The sequence below is a fragment of the Macaca thibetana genome, chromosome 11 (genome assembly GCF_024542745.1).
Source record: "Macaca thibetana thibetana isolate TM-01 chromosome 11, ASM2454274v1, whole genome shotgun sequence".
Lineage (NCBI taxonomy): Eukaryota > Metazoa > Chordata > Mammalia > Primates > Cercopithecidae > Macaca > Macaca thibetana.
The window spans coordinates 98,043,732-98,058,085 of NC_065588.1; the positions used below are offsets into that span (position 1 = coordinate 98,043,732).

The 14,354-nt window shown below is 40.2% G+C and overlaps 1 protein-coding gene across 1 annotated transcript in view; it reads right to left on the minus strand.

The window, feature by feature from the left end:
- Positions 1-255: 255 nt before the first annotated feature.
- Positions 256-14,354, minus strand: part of GNPTAB (N-acetylglucosamine-1-phosphate transferase subunits alpha and beta) — an 87,703-nt gene continuing 73,604 nt past the window's right edge. The window contains exons 17-21 of the mRNA XM_050750206.1: positions 14,111-14,196; positions 13,751-13,849; positions 9,884-10,051; positions 4,492-4,582; positions 256-2,032 (exon numbers count right to left, since the gene is read on the minus strand). Of these exons, the coding sequence (XP_050606163.1) occupies positions 1,955-2,032; positions 4,492-4,582; positions 9,884-10,051; positions 13,751-13,849; positions 14,111-14,196 (522 nt within the window). The 3' untranslated portion in view covers positions 256-1,954. The remainder of the gene's footprint in view (positions 2,033-4,491; positions 4,583-9,883; positions 10,052-13,750; positions 13,850-14,110; positions 14,197-14,354) is intronic.

The following is a 14,354-nucleotide window of genomic DNA, read 5'->3' on the forward strand; positions in this document are numbered from 1 at the left end:
ACTTTTCTAGAATAAATCTCAGCTTTTATAATGATACCAACATATCCTAAATTTTTACCATATGATAAAGTCCATTTAGAAACTATTTTCCCCCCTATAAAGCAACATTCTTCTGTATAATACTAATCTTTCCTTACTTTCCACTTAATTTTAGTAATGTTCAGCACAGAACCTGATACACAGTAAAGGCACTCAAGTGACTGCTGAATCTGAGTAACAGTAAACTCAATCCTCAAAGATTTAAACATCAAAGTGTCAGACAAAAATTTAACTTTTTATGAGATTTCAGTTTTTGAAATACACAACTCTTACAGCACAAACACAGTATTTACATTTCAAGTTCTTTGTACAAAAGATGTATGCCATTTTGAAAGAATATTGTTGAGATCATGATCTAAAATACCTGTCAGAGTTACTCATGGAATCTGGTCTTCACAAATCCATTGTATTATGACATAAACAAAATATGGCTAGATGCCAAGGTTTAACCACACATAAAAATACTAATTCTCAGCTGGGCGCAGTGGCTTACACCTGTAAGCTCAGCACTTTGGGAGGCGGAGGCGGGTGTATCGCCTGAGGTCAGGAGTTCCAGACCAGCCTGACCAATATAGTGGAACCCCGTCTCTACTAAAAATACAAAGATTAGCCAGGTGTGGCGGCGTGCACCTGTAGTCCCAGCTACTTAGGAGGCTGAGACAGGAGAACTGCTTGAACCTGGGAGGCGGACGTTGCAGTGAGCTGAGATTGCGCCACTGCACTCTAGCCTGGGCAACAGAGCGAGACTCTGTCTCAAAAAAAAAAAAAAAAAAAAAAAAAAAAAACCACCACCACCACCACCAAAAACTAATTCGCAGTGATTGGCAAATGATGGCCTGAGGGTCACATCTGGCTGGTGGCCAGTTTTGTACGGCTGCAAGTTAAACATGGTTTTTACATTTTTAGAGGGTTGTTTGAAAAAAACAAACTAAACAACAAGAAGAATATATGACAAAGACACAGGTGGCCTGCAATAATTTACTATCCAGCCTTTTACAAAGAAAGTTTGCTGGCCTCTGTTCTATCTAAAACTGACTGAAAGAGATAGCTACTGGAATATACCGATGAGTATTCAACAAGACACCACTGTAATGTGCCAGTGCCATCAGCACTACTCATTTCTAAAATGAGGCACTTCTGTTTGAATATGTACATTTCCAAAACATAATTACATCTGGTAAGTAGCACTGTTACTAACTCTAGCCCTTTGAAATTAGACCTGCACATGAAATTATAGTATTCTTAGGGGCTGAAGTCAATAATTACAAAGCATTTCAGATGTCAATCACTGACCTCTTCAGTAGTTAGTGGTTTAAGACCATTTACAGTCTTAAACATTAGTAAAACCCATAATTTAGGTTATTGTCAGTAAGAGGTGATATTGCTGCATTATTTAAATAACATCTATAAAAATAGGTTTAGACATCCCAATTCATTATACTCAGAAGCAAGAATAACTAGTTAACTTAGTAACTACTCATTTTAAAAATGGGAAATGAAAAAAAAAGTGCAAAACTTCAGCAAAAGGCTTTGGAATGCAAAGACTGGGGCCTCTTAGCAATCACTCCCAGCTGGCATAGGCTTCTCGTAATAAAGTTAGTCTGCAATGATTGCTGTGGGAAATTAGCAGCTGTCTCTTGCCAGTGAGCCTTTTTATAAAAAGGATGACAGGTCCATGAGCAAATTCTTGAAAAGTAAAATCAGTTCAGAGCTGCTCAACACACAAGTTTGCAGTGGGTTGGTTAAATAATTCCTGGTCATCGGGCTATATTCATGCCACAAAACAGCATGGTACTGGATATTTTCCTTCTTCGAGCCAAACTGCTAAGCATCACATCGCAAAGACATCTCTGTGAAGCTGAGTTTTAAAATGCTCAGTAAATGCTGAGGTAGATGGTTTTCAAATGAAGATCTTCTATACTCTGATTCGATTGGGACTAGCTTCTTTGTGTATCCTCCTTCTGGGAAATATCTTCCGCTTAAGTGCAATTAACTAAATGATGAAAGACACAAAATACATTTTAATTATCACGTTGATGAAAGAATATAACTGCATCATACTTTCTAAGAGCCATATGACCTTAATCATTTCCACAATCTTATACATAAAAAACAGACAACAAACAAATCTCCATCATTCCTCCTCCAAAACAAAAACATTAGTTTTGTTTAGCTTTGTAGGGTCAATATGCCTAGATATGTGCCCACAAAGACACCCAAGAGGATTGCAATTATTTTAGCCCACGCTTCATTTTTCTAAGACCTACAACTACAGACTTTTACACAGCTATTACCAAAGCATATTTATTTACAAGATATCCATTTGTCAAGTCTTTCTACTGAAGGAAACTGTCTCTATTTAGCGATAAGACACTGTCTCTGGGTTTGAAAATGACTACGTTTGTAAAAAAAAAAAAAAAAAAAAAAAAAAAAAAAAACCACACACCTATATTGAAAATCTTATCAGCATTTCTCCCCCGCTATTTAACCTAATCATAATCATTGGAGAACACAGGCAACACCCAATTTAAAATGGATTGTAATATATAAGTTCATTTGTAAATTAGTAGCTTAGAACTTGAATACTTTTTTCCTCATAAAAAGTTTGCCTATAATACATCTGAAACAGAAAACCAAATCAACACTATAATAAAATTTCAATTTAAAAATGTGGGGTTTATTTTCTTTGAAGAGTCTCACTCACTCTGTTGCCCAACCTGGAGTCCAGTGGCGTGATCTTGGCTCACCGCAACCTCCACCTCCAGGGTTCAAGTGATTCTCCTACCTCAGCGTCCCGAGTAGCTGAGACTACAGATGCACACCACCACACCCAGCTAATTTTTGCATTTTTCGTAAAGATGAGGTTTCACCATGTTGGCCAGGCTGGTCTTGAATTCCTGATTTCAAGTGATCTGCCTACCTTGGCTTCCCAAAGTGCTGGGATTACTGGCATGAGCCACCGCACCCGGCCCAAAATGTGCTCTTTATGTTTTCCATCTAGGATCTCTGGGTTTACCCTGTCTTCCCTCTCCCCAACCATGTAGGACTGGCTTGTTCCTTCATCTCTAGGTGGAGGCAGGGCTTTGTCCAAACATAAGCCACCATGGACTGAATGATGAACTGGGATTTGGGAGGGAAGGAAGAGGCAGCATTGGCTGATTTGTTTGTGAAGGTGGTAGGTATGGCAGGAGGAAGGAGTTTGACTCCAGTAGGTAGAGAGCAGGGTGCTGGGATTTAACCTGCCCTTCCCTTCCCTCTTCCTGCCTCTCTAGTTCCCTATTCTCTGCTGGTATAGATGACACAAAGGAAAGACTAACAGTCCTCTTCCTTTCCACTACCACGACCGCTCCTTTCGGTCAGGGCTCCTTTCCTTCCCCATCCTAGGTCAGCACAGCAGACTCAAAGGTTCCTCACTGGACCCTGTTCTAAAAGCAGGCACAGCCTTTCTGAGATTTTTCATAAGACTTTTACCTGCCATGAACAATGGTAACAAACATCAAGAATAAGATGTACAATCCCTGGGAAGCAGATGAAGGTTAAGTTGCTGTCCTGTTCACCTGCCCAGTCTCTGTTTCCTGAATTTCCTTCCATTTGCAGCAAGAAGCCCATTCGTTTATCCTAAAGCTCTCAGTACTTAGGTGCCTGTCCTTCTTGGTATAAGTCAATTTGGTGTACATTTCATTTGAGTGACAGCTAGAAAAGCTCCACTCAATAGTCACCTTGATTGGAGGCAGAGGCCAAGTCACTTGCCCAACCCAAGTCAGGTCGGTAAAGATGCCCATTCCCCTCCTTCAATCCTTTATCTTCAGAGTATTTCATATGTGAATAGCCTAATGAGGACTCTCTTATCCCTTTCTTTTTACTTCACAAATCTCCCTCCTACTTCTGGTCACTCACCTCAAGGAGGCTGCGTGTGTACATGCATGCAGAGGAAAGCCCAGGTGTAGAGGGGCTGATGAGGAGAGGAGGGAGGAGGAGAGAGGAGGGAGAACTCCTAGCGACTGAAAGAAAGATAAAGGGGAGCTACCGGTGTGAGTGGGACAACACGACGGAACTGGGGGATGTCTGAAGACACTGTGCTCACTCAAGGAAGGGTGAGAGAGGAAGATAATTGGAGACCCACAGAAAATTAACATTAGATAAGGATCCTAGATGGTTTTTTGGTTATAAATACTTAGAGCTACTTGGTTTTAGCCTGGTATCTACAAGTTAATCTGTTGAGTTCCAGATAAAAAGAATACTGGTAATGGATTTAGAAGAGAAATGAATAAAAGACTGTTATATTTGCTGCCTGAATATTGTGAAACATATTTAACATATTCACATATGAGCTATAAGACAGTAAGAGAAGCTAAAATTTTGATTGTAAGTGTATATCATTTTCTAAAACATTCAGACACTAGTATACCAAGAAATACCATTTAATATCCACACAAAATATACAAAACTTACCTGCTCAGCAAAAAATGAGAATATAGTAAACATAATCAATGTTGCTAGTACACAATGGGTCCAAAACTTCAATTTGTCTCGATAAGCCCTCCTGTGCAGAGAGAGAAGAAAGCAACTATGTACTTCTGTATATGGTTTCACTACCATTGGTTAAGCATTATTTATGTACTAGTTTTATAAAAACTATGTTGGGAAACACAAAAACATTGTCTTGCAATTCTAAAATGCTCACACAATATACATTTCCAACATGAGTTCAGATTTTTTATTATGTCATAGTAAATATTATACTTGAATTAGTAAAGTTATCCAGGCAGGGGAGAGGATTTCAAAAGAAAATTACTTCTGGCACTTAAACAAAACCACTCTTTCATTCATTTTTATTCATTCATACTTATTTATTCACTCAGTTACTTGATAAATACTTCCTGTGGATATGGAGAGATGAACAAGATGAAGTCCCTGCTTTAAGTGTTTAGAAACCTGAGGCGTTGCTGACATGCTGACTGATGACTTGCCGTCACATAAGACAGACAGAAATACGCATTATCAAAAGCAGTCTTGTGGAAAAACTTAGAGAAATGAGGACAGCACCACAGAGATGGCGGCATTTCCTGTGAGCCTTGAAGGGGACAGGAAGCATAAGGATGAGAAAGAGAAGGAGCAGTAGAGTGGCACAGTGGCCAGCTGGACCCTGCAGGACTGAGTGGAGTGAATCCATGCAGCAGCATGGGGGGAGCTAAGCCAGGTGAAGGTGAGAAGGTGTGAACTGCAGCTGCTCTGCAAAACCACACAGTGGGGTCTGGACAGAACACTCTAGTGGGAAAGTGGATGAAACAGACAGGTGGGGGTGTGTGTGACATAATCAGGGTAAACATGGTGGCCATTTGAAGGATGGACAAACAAGAAAGGCAGGCATTTTAGTTTTAGACCAGGCATGAAAGGAAGCAGTGACAATGAAAAGAAATAAGCAACAGAAGAGACATTCCTGAGGTAGAATCAACTGGACCTGGAGCCAACAGAATACTGGGGATAAAAAGAGGCAGTATAGCCATTTCCTCATCCGTAATTTGGAAATAATGAACAATTGGTTATGAAGATTAAATAAAAATGCTTACCATAGGTTTGGAAGATATGCTAGTAATTACCAAACTCTGGCCTCTGTGCTGAGTTACAGATTCTCATTTTCCACTGTTTGGGTGTGGATGTCTCTACCTCAAGTCACACATCCAAAATGGCACTCTCCCACACACAGGTCTTCCCCCCGTATTTCCCACATCTGTTAATAGGATCATAACTAGCTCTGTCAACTAATGTCTAGTGTCATTCAGAATCAATGTGGATTCTTAAAGAGCTAAGGAGCCACAGACTACAGACAGTTAACGTGTTGCCTCAGCTGCAAGAGAATCCATGAAATGAGCACCTGCTATGTACTAGGGAGGCACTGTGGACTCAGCAGTAAGACACCACCTTTGCCCTGGAAGAGGACTCATAGTCTATCGGGAGAGACAAACACAACCAGACAGATGGCTGTGCAGTGCTATACCCCAAAAGGAATGGGCTTCTGTGGGGACAGGAAGAAAGTCAATGCAGGCAACTAGGGAAAGATGGCAGGGAACTCATGGAGGAAAAGAGAAACAAGACAATTTCTAGGAAGCAGGGCTAGCAGTGAGAGACGATGCAGAGCTGAGCAGGAGGAGGAGCAAGCAGCCCCCAGGGCAGGGGAATGACTGCAAGAGCACCCACACCTGATTCACACCATTTGTATAGCACAGAAATCAAGGACCTCTCAAATTACTTTTAAGCCCACTCTTTTCTTATTCAAATGGACCACTGAGGGTAAATTTAGTCACAAATTGGATTTGGGGAGTTAACACTTAGATCCACCTAAAGATCTTTTTCCTCTGAGTTAAGGGAAAGTGAAAATGGTGAGAAGCCATTCCTTGTCATTTCTGGGAGAGAAGACCCATGATTCAGTAATAACTTCTCCTTATGAAAATAAACACATAAAGATAGCAGCAATATTCATCCTAATTGTCTCATTTGCCCAACTCCAAGACAGCGAGGAGTTCTAGTGCCAAGGTCTGCCAATTTCCCTTTTAAAATGTCTCCCAATTCGTCTACTGCTTTTTCTTTATTGCCTGTATCCTTGGTTCACACCTGACTGTTTCTAGGACTATTGAAATGCTTACTTGTCTCCCTGCCTCCAGTTCCCAGACAACCCTGCCCCACTCTTAAGTACTTCTCCAACACTCCAACCTCCACTCTAATACTAATTATCATCTCAAATCATGAAGTCTGATCATGACAAACATCTAAAAAAAAATGTCTCCTGGGGGTCCATTCTCAAAAGAAAAAAGTCTAATTCAAATACAGTCTTTCACAATCTTCTTCCTTGACACAGGATTATCTTACACCTCTGTGCCTTTGCACATGCCATTTCTTCTACCAGGAATGCTCTTTCTTACCTGGAGAAGTCATTTTCATAATTCAAACCCAAGTCCAAATGTCACCTTCCTATAATAGAATCAGCTGCTCCTTCCTACGTACACCAACTGCACTGAACTCTTATTGCTGCCCTCAATATACTGTATCACAATTTGCCTAGTATCTGTCTCCCTGGATAGACTGTGAACATCTCAAAGCCTGGTACCACATACCTTTTATCTTAGTATTCCTAGCACCTGGCACAGAGAGGCAAGCAAAGGGTCAAAAATCTTCCTGTTACCAGGGGGTTCCTTGCAGGGGTTCCTTGCTCCCAGAGCTCCCAAGATGGTGGCAGGCCGCTTCCAAAATGGCGGCAGGCCGCTTCCAAGATGGTGGCAAGCCTCGTGTTCTCTGACCTGGGGTTCTTGGCCTCACAGATTCCAAGGAATGGAGTCTTGGGCCATGCGGTGAGTGTTATAGCTCTATTAGAAGCCATGGGTCATGGAAGAGAACCACGGAACCCAATGACTAGTGTTCAGCTCGATTAGGACGAACCCCGGCACTTAGCCACGCAGGAACAATGGCGAGCCTTTAGCCCGATCGGGGGAGTGGCAATGGGCGCCTGGCTGGATCAGGAGCACAGCAGACACCCTGCTGGATCCGGAGGGATGGAAGTCATCAGCAGGTCTGTGACGGCGGCAAACAGCAGTGGTGGACGGTGAGTGAAAGCTCAGCTCAAGCCGTAACAAACAGGGACCAAAAGAATGTGCAGTTGCAAGATTTAATAGAGTGAAGACAGAGCTCCCATACAAAGGGAGGGGACCCAAAGAGGGTAGCCATTGCCAGCTCGAATGCCTGGGTTTATATCCCGATCATTGTCCCTCCTGCTGTGCTCTCAGGCAATAGATGATTGGCTATTCTTTATCACCTGTTTTTGCCTAATTAGCATTTTAGTGAGCTCTCTCTACTATCTGATTGGTCGGGTGTGAGCTAAGTTGCAAGCCCCATGTTTAAAGGTGGAAGCGGTCACCTTCTCAGCTAGGCTTAGGGATTCTTAGTCGGCCTAGGAAATCTAGCTAGTCCTGTCTCTCATTCCTAAACCAAAAGATAAAATTATTTTTATAATTAAATGTTGGCAATTGCAGTAGAATGAAAGATGAAGAAAACTTATAAAGCAGCTTTGGAATACAGTGGAATGTGCAGAGGGTTGGGAGTCAGGCTGGATCAGCCACTTGCCAGCTACTTCAGCAGGAGCAAGTTACTCAACTCACATTACTATGTTCTCATCTTTAACGTGGCAGTAACAATACTTTTAACTGTAGAGAGTAAATATCTTGCCTAGCACAGTGTTTAACAGACAACAGGTTCTTAAGAAAAAGGGTAGCTACTCTGATGGCAGTGATGATGATGAAGCACACTTAGCCGGTGTTGTAGGCAGAATCTGGTGAATGGGCTGCCCAGGTTCATACATGGGCTCCCCCATTCAGGAGCCAAGATGCCTTATGCAAGTTACTTCCTTTTGCTGTACTGAGGATAAAATGGACCTACTACAGAGTTGTTAGAAGAGTTAAATGAGAATGTGCAAGAAAAGCTCTTAGTCAAGTACCATGTTACAATTAAGTTAAAAAAAAAAAAAAAAGGTCTTAGTAAGTACTGCTAGTGATTATTCCCACAGCAGATACTCAATAAATTAGCTGATTTAACAAATATAAGAATGAAAATTAGGGCCGGATGCGGTGGCTCACGCCTGTAATCTCAGCACTTTGGAAGCCTGAGGTGGAAGGATCGCTCGAGCCAAGGAGTTTGAGACCAGCCTGGCCAACCTGGCAAAACCCTGTCTCTACTAAAAATAACAAAAATTAGCTGGGCGTGGTGGCACATGCCTGTAATCCCAGCTACTCAGGAGGCTGAGGCATTAGAATCGCTTGAACCCGGGAGGTGGAGATTGCAGTGAGTAGACATCATGCCACTGCACTCCAGCCTGGGTGACAGAGCAAGGCTCTGTCTCAAAGCAAAAGAAAACAAAACAAACTGCTTAACTCAATCCTTTACTCATTATAAAGTTTCCCAGTTGATTATAAAGGCTAACTAGATAGTCTGGTTGTTGAAGTACTGAATGAAATGGCTCCTAATACCTTTTCAGATTTACATTCCACGATTTCAATATATGAATTCTCCAACTAAGCTGGGCTAGCCCTCAAATTGCCCAGATCATTCCCACCTCCAAGCTTTTGCTCATTGTTCCCTTCTCACCACTTCTGAGATTCTGCCTTCAGGACTTAGTTTAATTCATTTTCCCCAAAGTCTTTGACTATCAGCGCAGCACATACTGACCTCATGTACCTCTCATTTTATACTAAACAATTCCTTCACTTACACATTGGTCAACAAACAGCTGAATAAATGAAGTTCCAAATAGACTGAAAGAACCCAGTTATGCATTTTTTCAAATCCCTTAAAATGCAAATAAATGTCTTTCAAGTATTAAACTCAATAAAAATTATAACTATACTTTTACAAATAAATTACAGAGCAAATAACACATTAAAGAAATTTCAGCTGGGCACGGTGGCTCACACCTGTAATCCCAGCACTTTGGGAGGCCAAGGCGGGCGCATCACCTGAGGTCAGGAGTTCGAGACCAGTCTGGCTAACATGTTGAAACCCTGTTTCTACTAAAAATACAAAAAATTAGCCGGGCTTGGTGGCGCATGCCTATAATCCCAGCTACTCAGGAGGCTGAGGCAGGAGAATCACTGAACCCAGGAGGCGGAGGTTGCAGTGAGCTGAGATTGCGCCATTGCACTCCAGCTTGGGCAACAAGAGCAAAACTCCGTCTCAAAAAAAAAAAAAAAAAAAAAAAAAAGAAATTAAAAAATTTCATCGCTAACATATAGATACATACGTATGTATAATGTATACACTCATACACACACACACATATATAAAAAACATGAGAATTTACCATTCCTGCAGCTCATGCATATGAAGGAAACGGTTTCGATACTCTCTTGGCAGCTCAAACTGGGAAGGTATGGGGAACATGGATTCATAGAAGTCCCTGAGAACAGCCTTCACTGTCTGGGCATCTTTATGATTGTGGTCAATGTTGTCATTCAGGCAAACAAACTTCCTGAAATAACAGAGAGCCAGGGTTATTAGTTACATACGGATAATCCTGACCTAACAAAACAAGGATGTGGATTCCAAATATATTTTAAATGGACTTATGTCCCAAGTTGGTATATTTGCTGATATGATTCTCTGGGGGAATGATGTTCTATACAGTTTTTCTTTAGATATTCCTCACCTATAAAACAAGAGAACTAGGGTAGATGGCCTTTTAACTATGGGAGTAAATTAATTTAATGACTTCTTTTTGGAGTGTCCTGAATTAATTGTTCAATAAATGTAGTTAATAGAGTGTCCTGAATTAATTGTTCAATAAATGTAGTTAACTGACTAGAATATTTTGTTGGCAGCTAGAAAAGACAATCAGTGGCCAGGCATGGTGGTTCACACCTGTTATCCCAGCACTTTGGGAGGCAGAGGCGGGAAGATCACCTGAGGTCAGGAGTTTGAGACCAGTTTGACCAACATGGCAAAACCCCGTCTCTACTACAAATACAAAAATTAGCCAGATGTGGTGGCATGTGCCTGTAGTCCCAGCTCTTCAGGAAGCTGAGGCAGGAGAATCACTTGAACTTGGGAAGCAGAGGCTGTGGTGAGGCAAAAAAAAAGACAATCCATAAGTACCTAAAACCAAGTTCTCTGAAGGCCACGCGTGGTGGCTCATGCCTGTAATCCCAGCACCTTGGGAGATCAAGGTAGGCTGATCACTTGAGGTCAGAAATTTGAGACCAGCCTGGCCAACAGGGTGAAACCCCGTCTCTACTAAAAATACAAAAAAATTAGCCGGGCGTGGTGGCGTGCCTGTAATCCCAGCTACTCAAAAGAATGAGGCACGAGAATTGCTTAACTCGGGAGGCAGAGGTTGCAGTGAGCAATCTTTAGATTGCACCATTGCACTCCAGCCTGGATGACAGAGTGAGACTGTCTCAGAAAGATTAAAAAAAAAAAAATCAAAACTAAGTTCTCTGAACTGATAGTTATATTACAAAGAAAAATCATGTAAATGATTGAGAGAGACAGACAGTGCCTTATAGCTACAGATTCTATGAATTTGATAATTTCTGCTTACTATGTCTCTAACCAAGTTGTAAGATGCTAGAGTTCTGGCAAAAAAGCAGATTACAGTGGTGCTTCCTTGCTTATTTCAAGTTCCTTTCAAGGCAAAGGTCACTAAACTGAGGGCCCATTAAAATGGCTTGTAGGTATGCCAACACTTTTGAAGTAGATTCACCAAAAAAAATCAAACAAACCTGATAAAGCCTTCAGATCCAACTACCAATTTATGGGAAATACAAGAGACATAGAAACATGTTAAACAACTAGGATTCAATCAGAGAAGGACAAAGTGTAAGATAGCTATAGAATCTATAATCAGACTTCTTCATATACACATGCAAAAAATTATATGGTTAAAAAAAGAGAGATGGAGGGAAAACCCATAGATTTAACTTCAAACCAACAAACTTAAAAACCAAAAAACACATAAGTCCTTATGAAAGTTAAGAGGAGTGAAAGGTGTACATTGACAAAGTAGTTGGTCATATTAAGGAATCGTTATTGATTTTTTTAGGGTGATAATGGTATTGTGGTTATATATACAAAAAATATGGAGCTAAAATGATACAATGTTTGAGATTCACTTAATATTAATCAGGTAGCAGTGATGGAGTGGGTGTGTTTAGATGAAACAAGGTTAAATATAAACGGAAGTAAATAAATGTAAATCACTTGTCTTCCTTCTGAAGAAGGATTCGATCAGGATTCAATCTTTCTGAAGAAGGAAGACAAGTGACAGGTATGTGCGAGCTCACTAATCTTTCTCTAAACCTGGAGACTGCTTTAAATTAAAGGATACGAAAGAGCTATGTCAACCTAATATAATATATGAGCCTTGGCTGTATCTTGGATTTAAAAACAAACAAAAGAGGCAGACAACAGCTATCAAGGGCATTTGGAGGCAACTGGGGAAATGTGAAGACAGGCTATTAGATGGTATTATTTAATCAATGGTAAAGTTCTTGAATGTGTTAATGGTCTATGGCCTGATGATGAAGCCAACACAAGCAGAGCTAAGAAAATCAAAGAAAAACAAAGCCTGGATATTGTCTATCCCAGACTCCTTGTTAACGGGATAAACATGTCCTTCGAGCTGAAGTCAGTCTGAAGTCTAGTTTTCCACACCTGACTTATAATAAGCCTTCATTAAAGTAAAACAAAACAACATAAACAAGAGTTAATGATAAAATCTGTTCAGGTACACACATAGCAGCTGGGCCTGGCAAACTGTGGAAAAAGCCTGGCTTGCCATGTGTCTTTCTACTAAACCCCTGTCCCTCTAAGTACCATGAAAATGTCTATGAATACTCTAACCCAGTAACTTTCAAATTGGCACAAAGACCTAAAAGTATTGGCTACAACTAAAAACTGCAAATTCTCACATTATTACTACTCATGAATGAGACAGCTCATCAAGAAAATAGGGGGAAGTCTGTACTCCCATCAAAATTGGTTCTTAAAAGCTAAAGTTATTTTAGGAAATTGAAACAGTACACTTCAAGTGCAGGGAACAGCATATGCAAAGAGGGCTGTATGCTGGCTAATTATTATTGTACCTTATGGTTTGGTTGGCTTGTGGGAAACATTTTGTAAAAAATCAAGTATATTACTGGATTACTGAAGACACTAAATGGGTGTTAAAGATATTTTTACTTTTTTGAAAATTCCAATTTCTTTCTCCTCCAAACGAGAACAGGATTTGTAGAAAAAATATAACGGCTTTAAAATGCCTATAAGGTTCACATCTTTGATCATTTGTAATTAGAATCCTAATTTCAGCGAGGTAAAACTGAAGACCTCCTAATGCATTTAAAAGACTCAGAAATTAAAAATACTCAATTTTAGCTGGGTGCAGCAGCTCATGCCTGTGGTTCCAGCTACTCAGGAGGCTGAAGTGGGAGGATTGCTCGAGCCCAGGAGGTGGAGGCTACAGTGAGCCGTGTTTGCATTACTGCACTCCAGCTTGGGCAACAGAGTGAGATCCTATCTCAAAAATATATAGTTTATATGCCAGTGTCTTTATTTTCCAAAGAAGTTGATGAAACACCTATTTCCCACTAAAGTTAAAAACTCAAAAATGCATATTTTTAGCACATTTTATCAAACCTGCTAAAGTAACAGTTAAGGGGCTGGTAAAGAAATTGTTAAGGCTTAGGTAAACCTGAAAATTTATTCATCCCCAAAGGATGGCTGGAGTATACTGGATTAATGTTCCCATTTATGGTAGCATTCCGTTTTCCTCAAAAGCTAATCTGAACTTTACTTTGAATTGCTAAGATAAATCTAACCATCTAAACAACTGTTCTGGAAGCACCTTTTTAGAAATGCCACAATTCTAAAAAGGCATTTCTAGAATGTCCCAGCTGCCTGGCCTCACCTCCCCACAATGAGATCTGCCCCAGCTCTCCCTGAACAGCTTGTTATTAACAGAACCCAGTTCTTAGAAGTTCAGGCTCATCCCTTTGCATGGGGGACCCCACCTCAACTTGCAACTCCTATCTCTCACTCAACCCCCAACACTGCCTCCACTGTTCGGCCTTTTGGTATGTTCCATACAGAAATAAGCTACTCCCTTCTCTCCAGTCCTGCTGCCTTTTATTCAGGTTTATTTGCATAATTAAAAATTATATATAAAAATCAATACCTAGGGTTTTTTCTTATGTCATCCAACTGGCCAACCACATGAGAAACGTTGGTACGAATCATTTTAAAAGCGATTTCTTCTTCTCCCATGATTTCAAACCTAATTATCAAACATATTTGAAGAGTTTAAATAATTACATGGATATAAAAAATAAAACTTCAATAGAAAATACATTTTTAAAAACTGTAGTGAACTCAACATCCACAGGAATAACTTAAACTTTTAATACTACTACAGCAAACAATCTCATATAAATTTTAGAAGAGTGCTTAACAGACAAAATATTGTAGATTTATGAAAAAGCCAGACTTTTGTAACTACTCTTATACTAAACAAATGGAATATGTGTGTACTACTTACCTATATTTGTTTTTGTCCTTATATGCTTTGTGGATTTTGTCAGTTACTGGTTTACAGTTTGTTACTAGACTTTTAGTGACCGGTGGCTATGAGAAAACATAAGTAGATCAGATATCACATCAGAGCTGAAAGTAGGGCAATTTAGTCCTAAGTTCTGATTTTTAAAACTTTGATTCTATTCTCTTCGGAAGTAAGAAAAACACCAACTGTGACTACATATACATCTTTTTCATCTTTAAGAACA